The 26161-nt window shown below is 41.2% G+C and overlaps 1 protein-coding gene across 3 annotated transcripts in view; it reads right to left on the reverse strand.

The window, feature by feature from the left end:
• The window catches only part of pex5la (peroxisomal biogenesis factor 5-like a), a 73592-nt gene that overhangs the window by 10802 nt on the left and 36629 nt on the right, over positions 1–26161 (reverse strand). For 2 of the 3 annotated variants that reach the window (XM_086116161.1, XM_086116158.1), the window contains 9 exons: positions 20921–21032; positions 17125–17322; positions 16663–16786; positions 15749–15842; positions 15502–15531; positions 12725–12820; positions 4670–4786; positions 2936–3079; positions 1231–1301 (listed from right to left, as the gene is read on the reverse strand). In XM_086116161.1, the coding sequence (XP_085972287.1) occupies positions 1231–1301; positions 2936–3079; positions 4670–4786; positions 12725–12820; positions 15502–15531; positions 15749–15842; positions 16663–16786; positions 17125–17322; positions 20921–21032 (986 nt within the window). The remainder of the gene's footprint in view (positions 1–1230; positions 1302–2935; positions 3080–4669; positions 4787–12724; positions 12821–15501; positions 15532–15748; positions 15843–16662; positions 16787–17124; positions 17323–20920; positions 21033–26161) is intronic. The other variant, XM_086116159.1, reaches the window with a different exon arrangement.

The raw sequence follows: 26161 nt of genomic DNA on the forward strand, positions 1-26161 counted from the left end.
GAAGCAGAGTTGTTTTGGACGAATGTTGTGGATTTGTTTAAAAAGCAAGAGAGGGGCCAAAAATAAGATTTAGCAAGATAAACACATGTGCCAAACTCTTAATCTCTGTTAATCTCAAATAAATTATTTCACCCCGGAGTATTGAAGGTGAGGGTTACATAAAGTTAACGTCAGAACACTCAAATCCCCAGCGCATGCAAAAATGATCCCTCTTCTTTTTTCATCATGCCGAAACAAATGCAACAGCTTTGAAGTCCGAAGCAAATGTTCTATTTAAAAATTTACAGACACAAACGGAGTAATTACTGGAGGCGTACCACCCGAAGTGTTGCCAGTGTGGCTCCAACAGGACTAAAGCCAGGTAAAATATCTCATCTCACTTCATACCAAAACATTGTGCACACAGATGGCAGCTGTTACATAACAACAACACAATGTGGATTGAAGCGCCTCATATTTGACTGGTAACTGTCTGCAGGATTAAGTGCAAAAATGGTCTCTCGAGTAATCGCATTTGCTTGGAAAAGCAAAGATTAATTTCTTTTCCCGTGCATTCAATTGCACAGAAAAGTCGACACTGAATGAAAGCCTTGTCATTATTTCAATTGTTGAATTCTTGTTGATTTCTGTGGATTGCAGAGTCATTTCTGCTTACAAAACTACAAATTGGTGGTCCACACTGCTCCTTTAGACTTGGCTTGTGTGGATAAGATCATATTTTACGTGTGTGTGTGTGTGTATATATATATGTGTATATATATATATGTATATATATATATATATATATATCACTGTAATTGCATTCAACACAATTCATAAATGCTATTATTCACACATGGCCAGCATCATAGAGTAATAATGGTCAGAAGGCTTTTGAATTGAACTGCAGTCATATCCCCGAAGATCTTGCGTTATGTGAAGACTTTGGGATTCCGATACGTTCTCCTGGCATGTGATCGCGCCACAATGTACCCTTTAGTTCTCCATAATGGGCATTTCAAAATTTTTTTCATTTCATGTTCACTTGACAAGAATTGTAATATTATTTAATAATATTCCTCAAACCACAATTTTACCAATGAAGACTTTCTTCCACTCCCCTCGATGAAAAGGATATTAATATTAATGTAACTACACTTAAAGTTTAGCTAAACCTCTTTTACGTTGCCTGCCCCCCCCCCCCCCCCCCCCCGGTCGTTTGTGATGTTATCAGATGAATCATTGATTTACCTCTGGAGGGACACAATTGCTGCCTGCTCATTCTCATTTTCAGCCTGGGTGGTCCCCAGCACTTGCCAAGCCTGCAGCGACACAATAAGGAGACCATGTGAGGAGAAACCGGATATCGGTACTTTCTTTATTCGGCCCCTGAGGGCCAATCTCCATCACAGTTCGATATACAGTGAATGAGGATTGCGCGATAGAGTCTTGGCGACAATAAATCTCTCCTCTTGTCATTATTTGAACCAAAGGTGCTCTATCTCTCGTTGATGTTGGATGACAAACAACTGGAACCACTTTGATTTTCTCTCTATATTTTTTAACAATAACCTTTCTTCAGAAAAGTAGTACATACATGAACAACATTATAATCCATCCATTTTCTACAGCACAGGTGTCAAACTCCGGTCCTTGTATGTTTCAGCTCATCAGCAAGCTCTACGGGAGCCTGACAATGATCCTGATCATTTGGATGAGGTGTGTTGGAAGAGAGAAACGTGCAGGATGGTGGCCCACGAGGACTAGAGTTTGACACCTGTATTCTCTTGTGTCCTCATTAGGGTTGTGGGTGAGCAGGAGTCTATCGCGGCAGACTTGAGGGCGAGAGGCGGGGTGCATCCTGGACTGGTTGCCAGCCAATCACATAGGGCACATGTAGATAAACAACCATTCACACGTGTGGATGATTTTGTCTTCAGTGAGCCTCAAGTGGCTGGTTTTGGAATAGGGGAATTAAAGAAACACATTTACACAAATCCCAGATTGAGAACATACAAACCCTGAACAGTAGAGCAATCTGAGGCTACTGTGCTAACGCCATCTTGTTGCCCCAACAATTGTCATTCGAATATTTGCAATGTGCGATACAGCAAGTTTCCCAGAGAAACACTAGAGGGCAGATTTTAAATCCATAATGTGATATTATAATCTTACCCCTGTGTTTTGTCTTTGTAAAACCTCATGTTAAAACCAGTTAATGCTAAAGCTAATCTTTTTTTTGTTGTTTTTGTCCCGCTCTATCAATATAAGGGGAGAAATCATTTCAGAGGTCTTCGGAGTGAAGCAAGGAGCCACTAAGCGCCCCCAGGTGGGATTTTGGAATCGTATTAGTTCCATACACTGAGGGATTATCCTTTCCCTGCAAAAATTGGCACATTTCCGTATTTTCCAAAGGATGCCAGAAGCACTTTATGCAAAGGCTTTGCTCTTTCAACCTGCAAAGAGGTCACTCCTGACTAAGAAGGGAAGAGTGGGAATAAAATGAAATGAGCGAAGATTCATCTCACTGGTCGAATGAAAATTCTCATCAAGAGTAGGAGCAAGTTGGACCTTTGTGTTACAGTAAACAATTGAAAAAGGGGGAAGAGATTCGAGGCAATCAGCGTTCAGCCCCGTGTCCTCTGAGGACAAAATCTGCCTCGCGCAGCTGGTGGTCACTGAGGCATTTTTTCTTTCAGTTTTTTTCTCAGCACGGGTCTGCTAGGATGGAGATTTTTTGTTTGCGCTTGCCACAGTCATGCTGACCCGTGCGATCATAAAAACGTTAACGCATTTTGTAAAATGCATCTCAAGTCATATCGGTGTGGCGAACCTCATTGATTATAAGCAATTGACAGGGAACTGAACCGGCAGCTTTAGCGTGTGTGTGTGTCTGTTTTGTGTGTGTGTGTGCGGGTGAGTGTGGGTGTGCGTGCACTTTCATGAATGCATTCACCTCTGAATCATGAGGGTCCTGCAAGACAGCTGCTTCCAGCATAAGCACCGCATTTGGCAAGTCTCCTTCCCGAGACTTCTTCAGCCCCTCCTCAAAGGCATTAGGCAAGTCCTTATAGGGATTATCTGTGTGGAAGTAGTAACCCTGTCAGCAAAAACAAAAACAACAACAGAAAACAAGTTCAGTGGTGACGTCAGTGCCGCTCGGATGCAAAGCTGCGGCAAGGAATCGATCGTTACCACATCACGTCAACCCTGGACGGGGCTCCCTCGGGTTCCCTCCACCCTCCCCCGTTCTCTTTAAATGTTAAACTTTGAATTTTCGAACCGTGATTACCCCAGCGTGTTTACGGCCGTCTCGGCGCAATATGACTTTGAAAAAGCTCGCTCTGCGCTGGGATCAATCGCAAGTCGGCTCTCTTTCGGCTTCCTCGTACAGGAAGGTCAGCTCATGGGTGATGAGCTCTGCCGACATATACAGTATATTCGCTTGCATTATGTATACTATGCACCGCGAGATGCTCGGGTGGCCGCTGAATGAATTTCCCCCCCCCTAACATACAGCATAATAATTGGATTCGAGGAACATGTCAACTTTCAAGTGTGTTTAACTCACAGAAATCATTGACTAATTGATGCACCGAACATTTTTTCTAAATGTAACTATATTTCTATGTTTGTACTGTATTATCTGCTTCCCCGTGTTTTTGGTTCCTGTTTTCCCTTAGCCCAAGCTTTCATCGAGAGGCATGCGGCATCAATTTTGACTTCACTGTAACAAAAACATTTTTTTGCCCTGTGAATGGCTGCAAAATATTCTGAAGGACAACAAGAGGTGATGTTTGCAAATGACGCACCAATGCTCTGCATCTGTTATTTTCTCTACCCCGTCTATTTTTCTGCTCGGCTTCAATGTTCACTTGTGAGTGGAGGAAAGTACGCACAGGTCAAAAAGGATTTCTTCTAAGCGTTTAGGCATGGCGGTTTTGGACACAGCAAACAATTTTTACACGATGACGATCCTACATCTGTGCTCTTAAAATCTGATAACCAAATTAAAGCTATGAGGGTACTGGATGAATTGAAAGTTGTTCCGATTAAAACCCTTTTTTTTTTAATTTTAAGTAGTCCTATCACACCTTTAACTATACAGAGTCTAGTTTTAAGTAACATTAACATTCCTAATTGTCCTAGTATAATCAAGTGAAAATAAGAAGTTAACTAATGTATAATAAATACAGTACAACTACATTAAAGCACTGTGAGACAATGAGAAACAAAACACGTGGATTTAATCAGAGCCTCATCAGATTTGCTAAATTTAAACATGATAGAAGGAACTTTTGAGTTTTGTTGATTTGCTGATTGCTTTTTCTTTAATTGCAAGGGATTTTTGAAAATTCTTTTGAATAGCATTGATTCATTCTTGTTTATAAAATAGCGACAGGTAATAATTTCAGCTTCAAATAAACGTATTTCGTTTCCATGGCAACCTCAGATGAACCATTTCAATGTTTTAGCAGACTTTTCAATTCGTGACTTCATCACAACTTTTTGATTTTATACATTTCAAAAATTAGCCTAGATAAATGAAGAACACATGTTCAAAATAAATAACAACAAACAATATAATGTAATATTTCCTACGACTATTAATTCTAAACATACATTCATTGAATGTGCTTTGGTCCCCGCGTAATGAAAAATGTTTTGTGAATGCGCAGACAATAATGACCTTCTCATGAGGAGAGACCGTAGAGGGAATCTGGGCTTGCTCATTCTCCGTCAGCCAGTTTCGCCGAGCCAGTTCCTCCCACTCTGCCTGCATCTTATCCCAGAACTCCGTATCCGACTAAAGGCAACAGCGGAGAAGAAGAAGGAATGGGAGGCCAGCATGAAGCAGAGGGCGGAGGAGTCAAGAAATGCAGAGACACAGAGGTGAAAGAATGACTCGTGCGCATCTGACAAGATTTCATGTGGAATCTCTTTTTGTGTATCTTTCTTCATTTTCATATTTCAAATGTGAAAAGCAAAAGGGAATTACGTTTTTATTTCAAAGACACAAAAAATTAAGAAAATTTGATTTAACGACATGTCACAGTACAGTAATAGCTATGCGTGTGCTCCTTGCATACAACACCTTCGTGTCTCTAGTTTATGTGGACGTTCATCCATTCATCACAGTGTCCGTGGTTCTCGGCCACGCTGGTGTGAACAATCAAAGCTGAACAACTACCCTTCTTTCACTTATGGACTCCTCCATTGTTCGAAAAAACACAAGTTGAAAGACGGGGGCGACGTCCTTTCAAGCAAGTGTGGCTACTGACAAGCTAGACGGGATCACGGCCGAGAGCCGCAGTGAAAGAGTGCCAACGTGTCATAAGGTCTTCTCATCTCTTCTCTTCAGAGGCTGCTCAATGACACAGGAGCCATTGTGGCTCCTGACAAGCAGTCACAGTAGGTAATTGGCGGCTGCTGACGCTCCAAGCCAAATTGCCCCAAGGTGACTTTTCATGGTTACCACTTCTTTTCACATATCACATCAAATGTGATCTTATTGAAGCAATACCATGCGGATATCGCACATCTCTATCCTCTACAAATTAAAACTGTTCTTCAGTGTGTTATTGAAATGTCGGTGGCATGCTTCAATTGGCTGGACACTTTTCATCCTTTCGTTTTTTTTTGTTTTTTTTTAAATAAGCCTTGTGAAATCGGCCCGTTTTGATGCGGTTTTCCCAAACCATCGCTCGGTCCAAAAGGGACCAAGCCAATACTGGATTATTTCTATCCAGTGTTGAATTAACACCAACAGATTTGTAGTGCAAGCAGGAATCAAACCTACGCTGTCTGAATCAATGGCAGCAGCGTGTACAACCACAGCATCGGAGCCACGAGTATACAGTCTCTCGTTGAACAAACAATCTCCTTAAACTCAATGTGCTGTATGGATTATCCATCAACTCACTCCAACAAATACCTGGATGTAATCTAAAATGTTGCCATATTTCTACATTACACAAAGAGGAGTGTGGCTATTTCCCCCCATGTTTTTAAAATTAAATAATACGGGGGTTGTCAGTTTAATTATGTGGAACAAGGCGAGGTAATTTACAAGCCGTGTACCACTGAAGCGAGCGGTGAGGAAGAACACTTTTATTTGGGAATGAACAGCAGGGTGCATGATCGGTATAAAAATGAATGGGCGACTCCATGGATGCTTGTTCAAAACACCGAAAATGATGCCCATGTCAACAGAGCTGATGCAAAGCCAAACAAATGTTTGCCTCAAGGATAATTTGAAGGGGTCGTTCATGACTCGACATGAAGGAATAGGGTGCGCGCTCTCTCTCATAGGTGTAAATGTTGATCCTTCAAATAAAATAAGAAATAAGAAAAATTTTGGACATATTAGCAGTATTCATTACTCATAATGTTGGTCACTGGCGTCAAGATTTTGTTTAATGAACAGATATTGTGAAATCAAATGATTGCACCTTTTACGCAAAACATATTTGAATATGTATTACCGTATTTTTCGGATTATACGTCGCTCCGGATTATAAATCGCACCAGCCAAAAAATGCATAATTAAGAAGGAAAAAACATATATAAGTCGCACAGGAGTATAAGTCGCATTTTGGGGGGAAATTTATTTGATAAAATCCAACACCAAGAACATACAATTCAAAATAAAAATAAAATAGAAAACAACACGCTGAGTTAGTGTACGATATGCTAACGTTACATGACGCACAAACGACGAACTAAGAACATGCCTGGTATGTTCAAGTAACATACTAAGAGTTATTCAGATAACTCTAGCATAAAGAACATGCTAACAAGTTCACCAAACCATCAATGTCACTCCAAATCACTAAATCAAATGAAATATTCATCCTCTGTGTCACTTTTAAACAACCCCAACTCGGGAGGTAGACAATGCACCGCTTCCTCTTCTACGTCACTTACGTCAGACTCATCGTGGTTTTAGCAATACAGGTCTAGAGCAGCCTCTTGCGGTTTATTGTGAAAATAACGTGAAATTATATAATAATGTGTTAATAATTTCACCCATAAATCGCTCTAGAGTATAAATCGCACCCCCAGCCAAACTATGAAAAAAACTGTGATTTATAGTCCGGAAAATACGGTAAATGTGATGATAAAATGAACATGTATTGAGTTTGTTGTCCTGGGATTGTGTGGATCTTTTAAAATATTTTATAGTACAGGGGTGGATTTTTCACTGCCCGAGATTGCCACACACTATTATGGGGTCGTGTATGTGGAAGAGCTCCATCCATCCATTTTCTCTTCTCTTCAGAAGGGTTGTGGGGGAGCTGGAGCCTATCCCAGACAAATTTGGATCATCGTTATGGAGTTGTCACCAGTCAATTTGCAAGGCACTATTCTCTCTCACACCCACCCACCCACACACACATGCGCACACACACACACACACACACACACACACACACACACACATGCGCACACACACACACACACACACACACATTTTATGGACAATTGAGGTCTTACGCTCTGAAAGTGACACAAATTAGAGCTTAACCAGAATGTAAGTTAAAAAGTTAAGCAAGTCTAGGAGTTCAAACTAAAATCATGAGTGATGCCATGATGGAGAACTGTGATTAGATTTTTCTTTGGCTTTTATGAGGGTGCTTTGTGGCACAATATATAGCAATACCTATAGTACACCACTCGGTGATGGTATCACGCTACGGTCATTCAAAACATGACATGCATGCATTTCATGTACAGATAAAGCGCTAATGATGGCAAAGAATTACCGGTAGGTCACTTTAGTTTATTTTGTTTTTTTTAGAACAACGAACAAAATTGCATCTGACTGGACATCCCATTATAACTGATTATAAAAGGTACATGCTGGAGAAAATCTTTGACGTTTTTTTTCCACTTGCTCATTGACAATACATCTAAGTCCTGAGGGCGGCTGAGAGCCACATTGATCTCGGAACATTCCGTTTTTAAATGGATCACCACTTCATTGGTTCGCTAGAGGTTATAAGCTCGGCGAGCACGTCTTGAGAGACAACTAAGGAATGAAGGGGGTTATCCATCTTGGCCCCTACATCACAAAAAGTTGAATTACTTATCAGTGACACAAGCCTCTCCAGAGCTTGCCTGGCCTTTCGCTGCTAACAAGCCCCCTACAGCTCTGCACTGCTCTACACGGCCAGCCCTTGGTCAGACGGATCAAAATAGCAAGCCGGAGACCCGTTAATGGAATAACACGCATTCATCGGACAAAGTGCCCCGGTTGTATTTTGCTAGACAATGCAATTACCCATGATGTGAATGTCTGAAATAACACACACTTCAGCGCATGCAGTTTTCTGCTCTGTCGGCAAAATAAAAGGCCAGTTTCTAGGGCAGCAACTACTGTCAGGTACTTTTTCAGCAAAGATTGACGTGAGCATATGCAATTGATTTACAGCTAGAAATTAGACAAAGAGTGGAATGAGATGCAGACATAAAAACAAAAAAAAATAATAATTCAAATGAGATCTGGTGTTTGAATCTTGGCCCAGGCCTTTCTGTGTGGAGTTTACTCAGATTAAATCCATTTCCATTGCTTCCTATGAGGAAAAATGATTTGAAATTAGAGCAACTTGGAAAGTCAACCAGCGCCATGGATTGTTTTCAATTTTGAAGCTTCTACTGTTTTTTTAGTTTTTATTTTTTTGAAGCAACATTACTGTTCAAAAATAGGCACACAGAGTCAGATCTATAATTTTGATATAAATCGGTCCACGAATTACTGCAGTAAATATTCCATGTTGCAATAAAAATTAAGAATATCGTGTCCATATCTCAGACAGGTTTAACTGTTTTGGAGGCTTAAATTTGTGGCTCAGTCAAATTACTTTTGGCTATTACTGAGATAGTAATCTAATATTCATTCTGGCAGAATAGAATCAACTTTTATTGCGTACAAAATTATAAAATCTCCCAAACCTTTCAGAGGGGAAGATAATGGACAAAGGAACTAGTCATTCCCATTTGGGAGTGCACGGAAAATAACGGCCTTTTTGCACAAGTTCTAACCACCAAACTACTGTCAGTCATTTTGACCGAAGGTTTTCTTGCAATATGTTGAACTGATAATGTTTTCATCCAAACTGAAGGAGCCCAGTTAAGAGGGTAAATGCATTATTTATTTGCGCTGCCCATTTTGATGTGCATTGAGAGCATTATCTGGCAAACAACACAGCATCTGATCAAAACAAGAGGGCTGATGTCGCAGGTGATAATATGCAATAATAAGAGTGCACACATCCTGCTGTCGCTTTAATCAAGGAAATGCTATGCTGCAGCAATTTAGGCTATGCTTTATTTCCACTCGGGGACTCCTATTTCTTATGCATTGCAGCCAAAACAAGTCATATTTTACCCTACATTATCCAAGTGAAGCGTAACAGTACCGTATGCCCAGAGTAGTTGAAACTGTCCTAATGTCGCATGAAGAGTCACTAACCCACCGAGAAAAATTGTCATCACCCAGCCATCTTATATTAATTTAAAACCGTTTCTCCATTCCTCATTTCAAGCTCCTCTTCTTATCTGTAAAGCCATAAAAAGAGGCATTTACTGTCATCAATGGCAATTTTGTAAAATGGATGAAATTTGGAAGAGCTTTCATATCCACTCCCTCTGAGGGTTCTATTTTTCTGAAACATTGTCTGATTCATCAAATCGAATAAAAGGAAGCCTACCTACTGAATTGACATGCTCCCTGTAGATAAAAGACCTTGGACAAGCCCCGAATCACTCATGCCGTGGCCAGATTTGTGTAAAAAAAGGAACTTTTTATTTGGTGAATGAGTAACTCTTAGTGGGAAATTACACAATAATGTGTTCCGTGATTGGTATTAATCAAAGTTACAACTTTGACACTGTGGAAAAAAAAAAGTATAACATGCAACTTGTCGATGCCATCGACAAAATTTTCTCGATGAGAAGAGCAGGCAGTGGGGAGCCTACTTGCCCCTCGGGGACTTTTGCTGCTGGGTACACCCTAGATCCTTGGAGGAAGTGGAGAATGGTGTACCTGTCAACACTGTCCGTTGAGGATGTGGATGACATCTACATTATCGGCCTTCCGATAACAGGTATGCTGCTGTTTGGTGTTAGCAGTTTCCTGATCTATCGCAAAATTCAACCGACGGGAGCGGCTCTATTGGAAGTGAAGAGGCTGCCGGTCTAAGGATGGCATAGTGCGGATGTCCAACACTCAGACTCAGACTGTGCTCAACCACAAACCGTTGCGGTTTTGGAGCGTCTCTGCAAGATGGTCAAGAACTTGGAGAAACTGGAATCCGTGCTCAAATATTGACTGAAATCACGGATTTGGCTGATCGACGCCACTAAAGAGACATAAGCCACGGACTCAAGGCTGTCTTAAATTCTTGGGCAGCCTGCTACCAAAACAACATCTGCTATCTCGACCTTCCCCTGATGAAAGTATGCACGGAAGCTAGTCCCCCACGATCACCCCCTCCTTCATACATTCCCTTGTTTCACCGTCTTCATTGTTTATGTCTTGTGACCTGTTGTAACTGTCATATGCTTGTGCAGGAGTTTTTTGCCTCACTCAAATTATCCTCAAAATGAGGGTAGTGCAAGCGTGTTTTTTTTTCTCCTCCTCTCCCTCCCTTGTGGTTTCTTTCTGACTTCCGGGTTGAGTGAACGCTGGCGCGTTTTGGCTGCCGCTGCTCAACCCGTATTGTTTTATGTTTTTTGTTATTGTAAAGTGTCCTTGGGTGTCTTGAAAGGCGCTTATAAATAAAATGTATTATTATTATTATTATTATTATTATTATTATAACTTCCTGTTGGTTTAATGGCCAGGCGTCACGGCACTCGTGTCCTTGTAATGTATATGCAGCAACTGAAATCTCCTGATTGTGGATATTGATAGAACCTGAAACCCAAATGGCTGGCCACTGGCACGAAGATTTGCCCACAGTAGAAGCCCTGTGCTAATTCCAAGCCTGGAGGTAATGTTACCAATCGATGATTCATGCTCTGACGCTCATGTCTGTCGCTAAATCTATTCTCTAAGCTGCCCTGCAGCTGATCCGAAGACAAAATATTTTGAGGGCTTACCACTTACACAACCTGTGACATCAGTGCTAATTTTGGGATGGGATCCCCCAAGTGGGCGAGTGCGCAGCTCATCTATTGCTCCTCTCACATTTGGAAAAATGTTCCTGTCCCTCTTCTATTATTCATCAACACAGCATATAACAGCGTCTCGTCTTTGGTATATGTCAAGTCACTCAAGAGTGCAGGGTTCAATGCGGTGTTCAGGAATAAAAAAAGGAGGCTTTTATTTAGCGAGAGAATAAGGGAAATCCTGAAAAGGATTTGTATGACTCAGATTGACATGGCCTTGTACTAGACATGACAAAAGCCAGAATACAATATATATGGGCTAACGCGCAAGAGACAAAAGTATCTTAGATATGAATGAATTCATTCATCGGGTAGCAACTCCTGGTTGGCACATCTGCCTCACAATCGTGAGGTTTGGGTTCAAATCTCCATTCCTGCCGTCCTGTGTGGAGTTCACAATTTCTTACAGTGTTTGCTTAGTCGAGATCCTCTGGCTTCCTCCCACATCCCCCCCAAAATGCTTTTTAGGTTCAACGAAGACTCCACATTGTCCATAAGAGTGGATGTGAAGGTGAACGGTTATTTGCCCTGTGACTTACTGGCGACCAGTCCAGGGTATAGCCTGCCTCTTATCCAAAATTAGCTGCTACATGCTGCAGCTCTCCTGCGATCCGAATGAAGACAAGTGTGAAAGAAAATGGATGGAAAACCTATTGGCTTTCTTTTTGTGAGCAAAACGAAGGCTGTGAACATTTTTTTTTTCTGGGTCAAACGCAACTTGAACTTGAGAGTGGGGATCTGACATGGCTTCATTAGGTTTTCAAGTGTCACAGCGGGGGCCGAACAACGTGGAGATGATTCGACAAAAGCAGAAATTGGGGCTCAATTTAATGGCAAATAGGCTCCACGGGACTTCAGGTAGAAATTCACATCACACCACTGATCGTATGGCTCAAAGTGCTGTGATGTCAGCAATGTGGTTTCCTATTTAGCTTCCCTCCTGTGAATGATACATCATGACGTCTGCTCATTGGCTATACGTGTTTTGTGCAGAACCAAATGTTTAGTTCTCTGTTGGTGGTGTTGCCTCAGAGTGCTGCATCCTAGAAAAATATTACATGATAAAAAAAATGTTAGTTGTATGGAAAGCAATTGCATATATTGAGTGTGGTTCAATGGTATCTCATGACAATTTTGACATTTTAACGTCATGAGACTTCTCATGAAACTCTTGCTGCCCTACAAATAGTGAAAACTAGCTTAATAAAGCCACGTTTAAGAGAATGTCCATCATAGGTTGCAGCTATTCTCCGCAAGCCTATTTAAGATAAGCGATGTTGAAAATGGACGGATGGATGACTCGAATTATTTTCTCAACCCTGCACTGTGATTGTTTGGTGTGTCCAATAAAAACATGAAACCACAATTGTTTCCTGGGCAAGTAACAAAACAAAATTTACAAGCGCGGCCTGCCATTGTTGTTTAGTTTGGGATTTACTTACAAATGTGTACTCTGAAAATGCATGTGCACGTCAATGATTTTTTTTTTTTTTGTCCTGTAACCAAATGGCCATAACGACACGAGTAAATAGTCTCTACCTCCCCCAAGGCCAAGCGACAGTTTGCTTACTTCCACAGCAGCCTTGGCTCGCTCAAACTCCTCTTCCAGAGACTGATGTCTGGACAGGAGGGCGCTGCCCCACCGCTGATCCTTGGTGAGACGAGCCTGTTTTATATACACACACACACACACACACACACACACACACACACGCACACACACACACACACACACAATTCATAGTATGTATGTATATGCAGAAACACAGTCCATTCATCATCCAGATATAGCCCATTACACGCACTGACACACACACACACACACACACACACACACACACAATCAGCCAGAGGGGGACAGGCAGGGAGAGTGTGCAAGGGTCAGCCCTCTCTGCTCTCTCAGGGACGACTGAATATCTCCTGCTCAACAAAGCCCCCTGACATGCTTCAGTTCAATCACTCGTGTCAGCAGCTCGCCTCAACCCTCATCTGAACGCCCTGCTATACTCAGCCAACCTCTCTCAGGTTCAACCCTGCTTCGCCATCCACTCTTATGTGCCCGCACATGCAATCCCACACCCCACGTTACGCTGACGGCCGCACAGGTGGAACTTTAAACATCCTGTCGTTAAATTTAAAACAGATAAGCTCGGCAAACGTGTGCTTATGTCTATACGCAAGTCCAGCATTGGTTAAACAATTTCACATTTCGTGTGATTTTATGCAACGACTATATAGAGTGAACATAGTATCACATTAGGTCATCAAATCTATTCCAGACACTGACTGTCATGTTCCACTCTGTTTTTGTTTTGTTCTTTGTGTGTTTTAGCACCAGCTGGCATGTGGGGCGTCACCCTTCAGCGGTGCACCTGTGCTTGATCAAGGAAATCAAGCGGCGGCCTACTTAAGGACACTAACTTCTTAGCTCTCTTGTCGGACTATTGCTCTATATCACTGCTTTTGCCCAAGTGCTTTGTTCTAGATCGCTCGTTCATGTAACTAGTCGCTCGCCTCTTCATCGTAATTTGGGTTTGTAAGTAATTGGTAAAATGTTGGTATTTGTCCTTAGTTTCGTTTGATTGAGCAAACTTCATTTCGTTTTATGTTTTTCTCTATGATCATTCTGTCTTTGTAATTGGCAAGCGCTTTCTGTTCTCGCTCGGTTTTTCTGGCTTTTGTTTGCCAGCGCCTTTTGTTGACTACTTTGTCGGTCCCTCGCTTTTCTTGAAATAAACCTCTTTTGTTATCGCCATTTACTGTATCTGAGTCTGCGTTTGTGGGATCCACACTCCCCACGGTCAGAGGTCAGACCATTGTGCCACTCCCGAACTAACGGGTCTATGTGGAGTTAATGGCATCTTCTGGAATGGGTTGCATAATGTCAGCATCGATGGATGGATGACAGTTGACCTTAATGTTCCCTTTTATGCTTAATTTTTGAAAAACATGAAACACATCCATATGTGCAATTAGCCAAGGAATATTCACCCCAAAAAACGATTATGGTAACACATTTTCCATTTGGGATGAGCACAATCTTGGATTTTTCAGGAGATTTTTTTCTTCTTACAATTCAATGGACGGATCCAAATGTAAAGAATCAGGTACAAACAGTGACACATGTACTCTATCTATCGATCTATCTATCTATCTATTTGACTGAGTTTCCAAAAACAATGACTGTATTTCATTCTCAAAATGATTCAATGTCAATTTCCAAATAGACCAGAGGAGAGTGCAGTGGCCTATTGGTTACTGTGAGCAAGTATGCCTCACAGTCTTCAGGCTCGAATCTCAACATCGACCTTCCTGTGTGAGGTTTGGCATGCCGGAATTGTCGACAGCTTCCTCTCACTGGTCGAAAGGTTATTTGAAGACTCCACCCTGTCCATTGGTATGAATGTGAGTTTGAATGACTGTTTGTCTATCGACTGGCTGCCACTCCAGGTGTACATCACCTCTCACACACTAAACATGTAATTACTAGAATTCCAGTTTGTGAGTGTAGCTTTTCCTTTACCTACTCCAGATGAGCGATGAAGGACGTGACTCACTAATTTTACCACTGCAAAACAGTTGAAAGCACGCAAATATGACGGGCTGTTTAAATAAAACATCACTTGACTATTTTTCTGAATTGCAGGTGGCGTGCTGTTCTCAATTTCATTTTTATAATCAAGACCTCAATATGTACTTGAGAGCTGGCAGAAAAAAATGAGATCATTTCTGGATTAAAAAATGACTTCATCGCTCCTGGTAACCACTGTCTGATTACTGAATATGTTGATTTTATCCAAATATTGATTTTGTAAATTCCATGAAAAACACGTCTTTACTTTTTGCATGCAGCTTGTACATGTATTTTGGATTCCTTCCAAACAGCAGGAAACTACGCCCGTCTGTGAAATGTGCAACTCTTGAGCGCAAGAATTTGGAGATCTTGTGACTAGCATCCATCATGGACGGCTATCTTTAATACCAAATGAATTATTAATAGGGTGTGCTGAAAAGGTGATGTATTCTTAGCTAGCTCAGTGAGATCAACATTAATGGGCTCAGAGTAAGATGGCTCAATAATTCATAGGCGATTAATCTAATAATGGCATCAGAAATAAGACCCCTTACGCAGACCTGCACAGACATCCACCTAGCATGAAAGCGCTTCACATTTGGACCATGTAGCATCACCAAAGACATTCTGGATTTCCCCAAAAGCACCTCTCAGCTTCAAGTCAACACGCTCGTTTTGGAAGTCAAATTTCATGACATGGTGCGATGCTGTTTTCCCGGTGCAAATGTTTAAGTCTTTCCGTATGAAATGAAAGGATGCATAGGGAGGCTTACATGTCTTCCACTAATATACTGCCTGTTGAGCTGAAATGGAAGAATTGTAGGTGTTAGGACAAATGACGGCGAAACAATCGCACACAAACTTGAAGGGTTGTCATGCAGTTTTGGTTTGCTCCAGGGTATAAATGTTTGTTAATACAACATGCAATATTTCCATGCTGTGTCACTTTGAAAGGATGTTGACTCGAGCGTCAACAATAAAGATGATTACTGCAAATTCCTAATCACACCGAGCACTTACTTGAGATGCAAGGGCAGACTCTGGCTCCACTTTGGTGTTTGCTTCCACACAGTTCTTATTCAATTGCTCTAATTGGGTTTTACAGTCAATGGACCTAAAATAGTGCACAAAAGGCAAGAGGCTGAAATCAGTACTTGCAATCCAAGTGTTTGTTTGACATGAAAGACCATATGCAGTTATGACTTCAAACATATAGATACTTACTATAAAATGCAAGACGAACTGATCTAAATACAGGGGCGTTGAGTATGGACAGTAAATATTTGGACATACAGTTTTTTCAATATTTGGATGAAATTAATTTGCATTCAATAAGTGCCTGAAGTCCAGAGTCCACAGACATCAACCAGTTCCTCTCTGGAGATGCTTTGTCAGGCCTTCACTTGAAGCACCCTCACTTGCTTCTTAAACTGGGGAACACATTGATTTGAAAATTACCCTAAACATGTGGCGACTTTAGGAGCCAATATGTCAGAGGCAAGAATTAATGCTTGTTTTCACTTCATTCAACTGAAAGGAGTTTTGAGCCATCATGCAGTACATTTATCCCATCTGCACGATCAAAGAAAAGAAATATAACTCGAGGTCTTCTTCATGCATGTGGTATGATTTGCCGATGACATCCCTGACATGCAGCCTAAAACGGACCCTTGAGGAACTCCTTGGGGGGGACAGACTGACTTCAGTGCCATGTTCATCAAGTAGCACCAAGGAGCTCATTTTGTTTGTAACCCTCTGCACCCACAACTTGCCTACACTCTTTTGACAAGCGATGTGGTATGCTCACGTCGTTCAAATCCGATGAAAGGCAAATGAACTCTGTAATTGTCATCATAATTCTGTACCTAACCGTATATCCAGCATGGGCCGTTTTATCCCTAAAACCACATATCAGTGCCCATGACAGTGCTTACCATAGAAATTCATTTGAGGAGTTTTTTGATGAACGCCGTCTCTCCAGTTTCCACTTTCTGTTCCCGTTTCTCTCAGGGTTGGGGTTCAACTCTTCCCATTTATCCAATGGTGAATCAATGATAGCTGGACACAAAGATAAGATAAAATTACAAAAGGTTTGAATTGACATAAGAGGCGACCAAAAGGAAGTTGTTCAAATAAGTTGGACTGTGAAACTACTAATGGTGTTATAGGTCAAACAAAGTGCAAAAAAATAGACGGTTAGAACTGGGAGTGATGTAAAAATAACATCGACTGGAAGTTCAAACATTTTTTTTTCTTGAAATAACATCAGGGAAATACATGCTGCCATGAATTATTCACTTCACTGCTGTTTAACTTACTAATTAGTTCCCAGTGAACACTTAATTTCTCTGAAAGTGTTTGACTGTTTCTTCAACATGTTTGCATTACGTCCGTACCGGAGTCCAGTGATGCCCTCTCTGGTGTCCGCATGCTCTGTTCCTCCTCCACCTGGATTAGCTCCGTCTCGGCAATCTTTTTCTTCTGCGGGCTGTTCTGTTTGTCGCTCCGGGACGAACCAGGACTCTTCCTGTCTTTGTTGTTTCTCTGCTCGCTTGGCTCACTGAGGTCCAGTAGGTCCAATGTGGACGACAGAACTGCCAAGACAGCACTTTTTACTGGCACGTTCACACTGTGTAAATCTAGATTTCTTTGGCTATTTGATCATTTGCAACCTAGCTTCAATGGGAATGTGATGCCCAGATGGGGTGAAAAAAAAAATTCCCAATGGCCTTATCTGCCAAATATAGACTGCAATATTTTATCCTTTTAGCTTTTGTATTTGGGTTTATAAAACGTGTTCATCTCATCTGAACATTTAGTATGTGTGTGTGTGTGTGTGTATATATATATATATATATATAAGAATGGGATAATTTACTGGAACGTATTCTCTTTCATAATAAATTCCCTTTTTTTTGTTGGTAATATTCATTTGAAAAATGAGCTCTCAGATGGGAGACTTTATCCATCCATCCATTTTGTGATCCGCTCACAAGGGTTGCGGGGCATGCTGGAGCCCATCCCAGCTGTCTTAGGGGAGGGGGACACCCTGAACCGGTTGCCAGCCAATCTCAGGGCACACATAGACGAACAACCATTCGCACCCGCACTCACACCTCGGGACAATTTAGAGAGTTGGGACAATTCATGTTGGTCTGAAAGAAAATGTTGGTGATTCAGCACTGAGTAATATAGCGTTTTTTTTTTTAAACAATCCAAATACTGTATATGTCTGGGAGAAAACGAGGAGCATCTTTCTACTTCATTGACTTCTATGATGCATTTTATGACTTCAGGATGGAAGTCCGACAACACCCGTGTGTGATTTCTTTTCTTGTCTTCCTTTTGTTTCAAATTTACTGCATCCTTTTGGAATACTGGATAATCACATATTTATTGGTTTCAGAGTTAAATCATAATAACTGCCAATATCTGACAGGAAGAAGAAATAAAAATCACACTATGGTAGTTTTTAATCTGTTTTACAATTTTCTTCGGAGCAAAATCCAACTGTTTTGATCCATCAGTGCTTTTCATTGTAGAATCTCAGTCGAATTCCCGGGCCCCTGGCTAACTGTTTCCCCTCATGTCAGGAGAGCTCAAAGCTGCAGAGAGATGACGAGATAATTGGCGTGCTGCTGTTTCACGATAACCAGCTGAGAGGGTTTGTTGACTGAAATCTAGGCGTAATCAGAGCGTATGATTGTCGCCCGTGACTTGTGCCATTTAGATGACAAGCACAATTACAAATGTTGTTGAGATGCAGTCAAGGAGGGAGGTTGCCTGAAGAGATTTTAGCATCAAAAGAAACACAAAGGCATTCATTACAAAGCAGGTCTTTTTAAATGTTTTGACACCCTTGAGCTGGAATTAATGAGACTGGCAAAAGGCGGTTGCTCAGACTGCGAGGTTTTATTTATACGTCGGGATTTTGCCTTGATTCTTATGCTCTTGAGAAGGATGTTCTGCAGTTGCCCTCAAATTAAAGAAATATATGTGTCCATTGAGTATGTAAGATAGAAATACGGCGGTGTTTATTGAATTATTTTAGTTTATTGAATTAAAAAATAGGGTTGCTCTTTGATGTTTATTTCACTAGTTTTATTTTAATTTTTTTTGTGTGTGGAATTTCATTGGAATGTATGGTAGCTGGTGTCCACTCAGAAATAGAGTAAATTAAGAACATCAAAACATTGATTTTTACTTAGATTTGCTCCCGCTTGTTATAATGAGTGTGTTGGGAAAGATTCTGTGGATGCGTGCATTTTACTTCACAATACCTCGACTGTGGATGAAATGATAAACAATGACTTCTCAACCATGTACGTTGTGTTGCCAAGGCATAACCTCTGAATTCTGAGCTTACAGGCATGCAAATGCATCTGTATGTGTTTGCGCATGCAAATGTCTTCTTATGACCAGCCCGAAGTGAGTCATTGTGTCACCTCGGCCTCTGGAAATGTCCTATCTGGGCTCCTGATTGAGGGTCTTGTGGTCTGAGGACCATAGGTCTGCAAATTTGAAGATGATGTAGGCCAGGTGGCCAAACCAAACGGACCTTCGGCGTTTCCTGGGACACGTTAGTTGAGTGTTTGACCAAAGTGAGGTGGTGGGAAATGGCCATGGCCTGACCCAGATAAGCAGATATGTATGGACAGAGTTCTCCTAATTACTCAGAATTGAACGGAATAATGCTGAGGCAAAAGAGAAAGATGACAGCTCTTTTGTCAGACAGCAATTACAAGTCTTGACGTAATCACGTATTGTTAGTTTTATTGTCAGAATTATATGGTCTGTTCTTACCCAAATCCGACATTCGCATGACCACTGAACAAACATCTTAGAGGAAAGTGCTGACAAGAGGACAAAATATGTGAGGGTGACTATCATGTAGAGGGAATTGAGGCAAAAGGAGGCGAGGGTGATGAGAAACTACTTGCTGTAGACATCCGCACGGACACCCACAGCATTAAGCAGCACTGACACGGCCCAGGACAAGATGGCGACACGACTTCCTAGCTATAGACTGCCCACCCATGTCTTGTTCATGGTCACAGTTAAGATGAAGACAAAACCTTTGAGCTGACTGGGCAAAAAGCAAATGACAACCTGGATCCAGCGCCCATAGAGACACTCACGTTCACACGTGGCTGCACGACAGTCGGCCATATGAGCCACGACGTAATCAATGATCCTGTGGGTTGTCATTTTCTGTGTGCGTGGGAGTAAACCTTTGATGATTTCTATCCAGCGTGAAATCAAGAGTCCACTTATTGACTCGTTGGTTTAGTGAGCTGGATTACACAAAAACAACATAAGCAATTACAGTGAAATTTTAATGGAGGGATGGTACATGTACCGAGAAAGAACCCATTACAATTACATGTGGAAGAAAATGCAGGCAGAGTGACGAATAACCTTTAATAACTCAAAACAGAGTCCCATCAGTCTATTCCTAATGTCTTGTGTGACTGTCCACAACCAGGAAAAGAAATACACAAGCACAATTACAGCACTCTGTGATTTGGTAATATTTTGTAATTGCGGTGCGGTAACATTGGCAAAGGTCTATACTATTTTGTTTTGACTTATTTTCCCCCTCCCATACACATGAAACTAAACTTTAAAATTCTCCAGCAGCGAAAAACAAAATTCAAGCGATCCGCTTGTGGATTTGCATAAATTGGAGCTTGTCATTAACATCCCGCATTGATTTTCTCCACTTGTTTACTCCTGCTCAGCATTATTCACTGCTTCTTCAGTCCATCACATCGTGTGACAGGCTGACAGAGGATCACAACTAAATCCACTTCACTGGCACATCTTTAAACTGTGGGAGGAAACCAGTTTTGCATAATGGGATAGAACCGAGCTCAGGCTTCACTTCATGTAACAAAACTTTACGGTTTGGAACCCAAGATCTTTTTTGTACACGAAGAAAGATTGACATTCACTCGACTACATTCTATGGGCACTAAACCAGTGAAAAGAGGAGTTACTTTCGGTGCTTGAGAGACAAAAACGGAGTGTTTTCAACAGCATCTGTGATGTAATCAGGTGATTGTTTGAAGATGACACATAATCTAGTGTACAAACAAAGGACGGATTTTATTCAATGAAATAAAGGATACAAGTAGTTTTGACTTTATACTCTGTAAAAAATAGAATTAGAATGGATGTTGTGTCACGTACCTGCTGTGTTGGAGGTCACCGGGCGGGAAAGCCCATCACACTTGGTCTCGCAGAGAAAATCGTCAATGGATGGACTCAGAAGCGGGCGACTCTCTTGTTGCTCACTCACCAGCTGGAGGGACGAAACAAAAAGGTTGAAAAAAAAACAAACAAAAACAAACAAAACAAAGCTTTGAGAATGACAAGGGTTGAAAGTGATTTCATTTTTCATTCTAAATATTTGGATCATCTTGGAATTATTTTTTAGATATGACAGTTTATGGTAATCAGGGCTAATATTTTGTAAACATTTTGTTAGAACCTATTTCTGTAGTAACATTTGTCGCACAAACATAATGTTGATTGATTCTTGTAAAGTCCCAGCAATTTAATTCCCATGGAAAGTTTCCCACAAACAGTCTTGCCTCCAGGAAACATTCACAATAATAACACAACAATAGAATAATGAAACAATCCAGGCAGTTGGCTCAGCCCTCTGCTGCTGTCTAATAATTTTGTCAAAGATTTGGTTTCATTAAACGTGACTGTACACCTGTCTACACTACACTACACGTACAGACAGTATCATGCATTCACTACTCGTCACTTTGAGCCAAATGAGCTTGGATATGCCCCAAACAATAAGACAACTTTGCTTATCTCTTTTCCCATACCATCAAAATGCAAATCTTTTTTTTTTTGCTTGTGACACAGAAATCTTCCAGTGCAGCTGTAGAATGCTTCCCATTTAATTTCTGCTGTCTTGAAGCTTGAACAGAAGGCTGAATCGGTGCTTCATAATTTTGGAGCTCAGAGCCAATTGTGCCCCAGAGGAAAGGTAAGCATCGGTGTCAGCGCTGAGATTTTGGCAGTAAGGAAACTTGACATTTCCTGTTGTTGCCCTGAGGGCTGTATTTGCATGTGGAATTTGAATTCAATGGGTAAAGGCCATTTTGCGTGACACATAATCGTGTGGGTCTGGATACTTGGATGGTTTTGTGCACATTTGGAGAGAGAGCTTTTGGCACTCGGCGAACAGAGTGAAAATATGAATACATTGAGAGAATGGGTCATTACTGAGTTTGTGTTGTGCTTCAAAATAGCGGAGCCAGCACAGGTAATTCGACTTCGTGCTGTGTTAGAACAAAATTTAGTCGAGGTCGACTAATACCTCGAGTCAAGGTGGAGGCATGACAAATTACATAGATACATACGCTCAACCCGTATTGTTTTGTGTTTTTTTTGTTATTGTAAAGTGTCCTTGGGTGTCTTGAAAGGCGCTTATAAATAAAATGTATTATTATTATTATTATTATTATTATATTTGGACAAGGGGCAAGTCTGTGAATAAATCGCTACGCATTGGACTGAAGTGATTGTTGAGTCGAAGAAGCGTAAGCTGACGAGTCGACGACAGGCTGCTGTGGTGAACATGACCATGAAGTGGTTGATTTTGGCTTTCTGCGTCGCCGTGCTGGTCACAGCTGGTGAGTGTCATTTTCCTTTCAGACAACCTAGTTTATTCTACGGAGTACAAGTCATTATTTCAAGAGTACAAAATTAGACTCTGAGAAGGTTTGTAACTGTATTGCAAGAGACTACGACCAAATACAATCAACTGCAATTTCACGAGAATAAATCTGCAATATTAAAAGAGATGTCATAATTTTGCCAGAAAGGAGCTGCCCTATTACAAGGGGGGAGGATTACATTTCATGAGATTAAATATTGAGAAGCCGCAATTCCACAAGAAAGAAAACTGATGAATAATAATTTGACAAGAACACCTTTTCCCACCCACAATAACCTCAGCATGAGTAACAACTACTATGACCACAAGAATGAAGTCCTATTGTTTCAAAATCAGTTTAATTATTCCATACTTGTCCCCGTTGCGGTAGAAGAAAGGGGAACTTTTCGAAAACACTGGTGAGGCTGGCCATGATGTGCAGACAAGAGACAGTTGCAGTGAAGAAACGATTTGGTTTCTTCACTGGAGTCACCAGGATGGATTGGATCCGAAATTAGCTCATCAGAGGGACAGCCGCGGTTAGATGCTTTGGGATGGGCTAGACAGAGCTGATGTTGCTGGTTGGGTCACGTTCATAGGACAGGATATGTTGGTAGAAGGGTGATGAGAATCGGAGGTGCCGAGAAAGAGGGCAAGGGGAAGCCTGAAGATGAGCTTGATGGATGGAGCGAGGGAAGACATGAGTCAAGTCAACTCAACTGTATATATAGAGCACTTTAAAACAACCACAGCTGTCTACAAAGTGCTGTACATCGAGCAAAAAATAATTCGTACAGTCGAAAGCACAAAAACAGTCAATCTCAAAATCAAGTCTCATGCGCAGTCAAAAGCCAGACCAGGGCAGTTGGTGTTCGAGAGGAAGACGCGCAAGACAAACTGAATAAAATGGATGACACGCTGCGGCGAAGCTGAATGGGACAAGGCGAAAGGAAAAAAAAAGAAATCATTTTGATTTATCAAACATCCCCAAATATGCCCCTCAGGTGAAGCTCTACAATGCAGTAACTGTGCAAAAAAATTATTTGCCATATGCACTATGCAACATGTTCCCGTGGCGTGTCAAGACGGCCAAGTCTGCGGTGATCTGCCATGTGAGTAGCTGTACACTGTTTCATCCTATTTTGCCAACCTTGTGTATAGAGAAACCCAAAGCCAAATATGCTTTCCATTTTTGCCACCAGCGTGGAGTTGGCACACTGGGGTCTTACTCATGTGATCAAAGTGTGTCAAATGCCCTCACAATAAATGGGGGGGGGGGGGGGGGATCACTGAATGGCAGAATTCTGGTCATGGTCACATATTGTCCTTTCTCTGTCTTGCAGACAACATGGGAAAGTATTGCAAGTGGCCGTGAATGCGACAGGGAACAAAACCCCAACTTGAAGTGCTCCAGAATGGACCACTGCGACAATCCTTTGATAAAAGCGTCAAAGGATTTGGAGAGTGTTCTGTGGTTCAACTTCTCTTCTCTGTAGTTTAGTCGGAAAGCATTAAAAAAAAAGTTAAACAATTGGGGTGATTTTTTTTTGTCAGTTATTTTCATGTTGAAAGTAGCCCTTTATGTTTGCCCCTCATGCCAAACCTTTTGGGCCGATGGCTCAAGTGGCTTCTGAGCACACAAACACAACAAAAGATCCTTGGTATGATTGCCATCAGGTAACCTATGCAAAGGCACCTGTAATTGACGGTCACTATCCCTTTTCAACACAGTTGTGGTTTTATGAAATGAAATGCACACATGTACCAGTCACGCAGCCTCACAATACAAGCGGGAACAAATCTAAGAAAAAAAGCAAGATGAAGAATTGGCCAGAATTAAGACTTTGGCGTTGTTGTGCTTTTTCGATATGAATTGAATGAATGAGCCACGGACTGCAGTATGCAAAATGGCAAAATAAATAAATTAAATGTCAGTGCACAACAGGTTATTCTCCCCCCCCCCCCCCCCCCCCCCACACACACACATATATTAACGTTTTAGGTCTTACGCTCTCAAGTGACACAATTTGGAGTTGAACCTGAATGTAAGTTAAAAGGTTAAGCTAGTCTTGGAGTTGTCAGCCATTAAACCATTTTTGATATCACCTTTTAGATTGGGTGAAAATAGCCTGGAATGGCGGACAATGTAGCCTGCTTTTTCCCTTTATTTTTGTCTCTGGGAATGTAAATATGCCGGTATAGGCCTGTCTATCTGCTGTTATTCCCTGCAGAGTAATGTTTACAGTGTTGTGAGTGACTGAAGGTCAGGGCTGTCAAAAAAAAAAAAGCCTCTTGCAGACATTTTCATCTCACCCCCAGTTTTTATTTAGACAATACGGAGATGTTGACAGTTGCTTCAGGATCTATCTAGAGTATGTATCTGTCTCTCGTTGTGTATATGTATCTACCTGCAGTGCAGTACCTATCATTCTATCTGGTCGACGGTCTCTCAGCTTGGTTGTCAGTCAGCTCAGATATTGCATCTACTTACAGTTCCTATCAGTGTGTTTGTCTTTTTCACAGTTGCTCTGTCCATCTATAATACCTCCCCAACAGTAAGTTTTAATTTGCTGACTGTCTGTCTCTCAGTCTGTCTCTCTGTCTACATTACCTAGCAAAAGTACCTATCAGTCTGTCTGTCTATCTATGTCTCAATCGCTCTTATATGGTGACTACCTCAGTTAAACCTTGTGCTTGTTGAATCTTACCAAAATATGTAATCTAACAAGAGAATGTGAGGGCTTCTGTGAATTAGGGTGCTCACTGTCGCTTCGCTTTAGTAACTTTCGTCAGCGAGCAAAATAAACTTGAATCCAACCACAAAACGGCGTGATGAGTCAATGTTGTCCGGACGGGTACTCTGATTTCGCAAACATGCACAACATTGTTGTTTCAAGTATTTTCCGTGTGGTCAAGTTGACGTCATGTTCTTATGCAATCTATAATAGACAAACTACTAACTGCTAAACTTAGCCATGTCCACAAAACTAGTAATGCATTAATCTCATTTGAATAATTAATTACCCACGGCAGACCATATTTCTTGGGCTTCCTTTTCATTTGCCCGTTTCTCCAAGTCACTGGACTATTTCACTGTATTGAGATTGTTGTTGATGACAGCTACTTGGTCATTGTGTCTTTGACCCAACATCCAAAGTTTCGCTATTCTCTGGTCATGTTTTTAGTACTTATCATAGTCACTTATCAATCTAATTTGATTGTAAAATGTAAAACTTGCAGTTTCAAGCCAAGCATATTCTCCAGATAACTTGATTGAAAGTGGTTAGGCTGTCAAAGTGAGTCGTAATGTCATAAGCTTCCGTTATTGTGAAAGACTACCCGACTAATGTGTTTCATTATTGGAAGGAATGTGATGGAAGGAACACAAAGTCTTCAAACACATCTTGCTTTTTTAAAGTCCTAATAAGAATCCACCTGCCAAAAACACAAAAATAATTCATTAATAGTGATGGTTTTTGTTTATTTTCATTGTGGTCTGCTTCTGGTGCAATTCTTCATGGTTTACACTACAATAATGCCACACTTTTTGTGTATGGTGGAAACCCAATCCTGGTTTACTGCTCCAAACAGAAGCATAGAAAGCAACCTGCTATCTCTACAAGGAGGTTAGCATTTACTTTTTATGCATTTTCATGGTACAGTATATATCTTTGTGTCTCCTTTAAGGAGTAATCTAGTAAATTATGTAGTGGGAAACTTCTACTAATTGCATCGCTTGGGCTTTACTCGAG

This window comes from Hippocampus guttulatus, chromosome 7, assembly GCF_054856545.1.
Source record: "Hippocampus guttulatus isolate MCC_2025c chromosome 7, RoL_Hgut_1.0, whole genome shotgun sequence".
Taxonomy (NCBI): Eukaryota; Metazoa; Chordata; class Actinopteri; order Syngnathiformes; family Syngnathidae; genus Hippocampus; species Hippocampus guttulatus.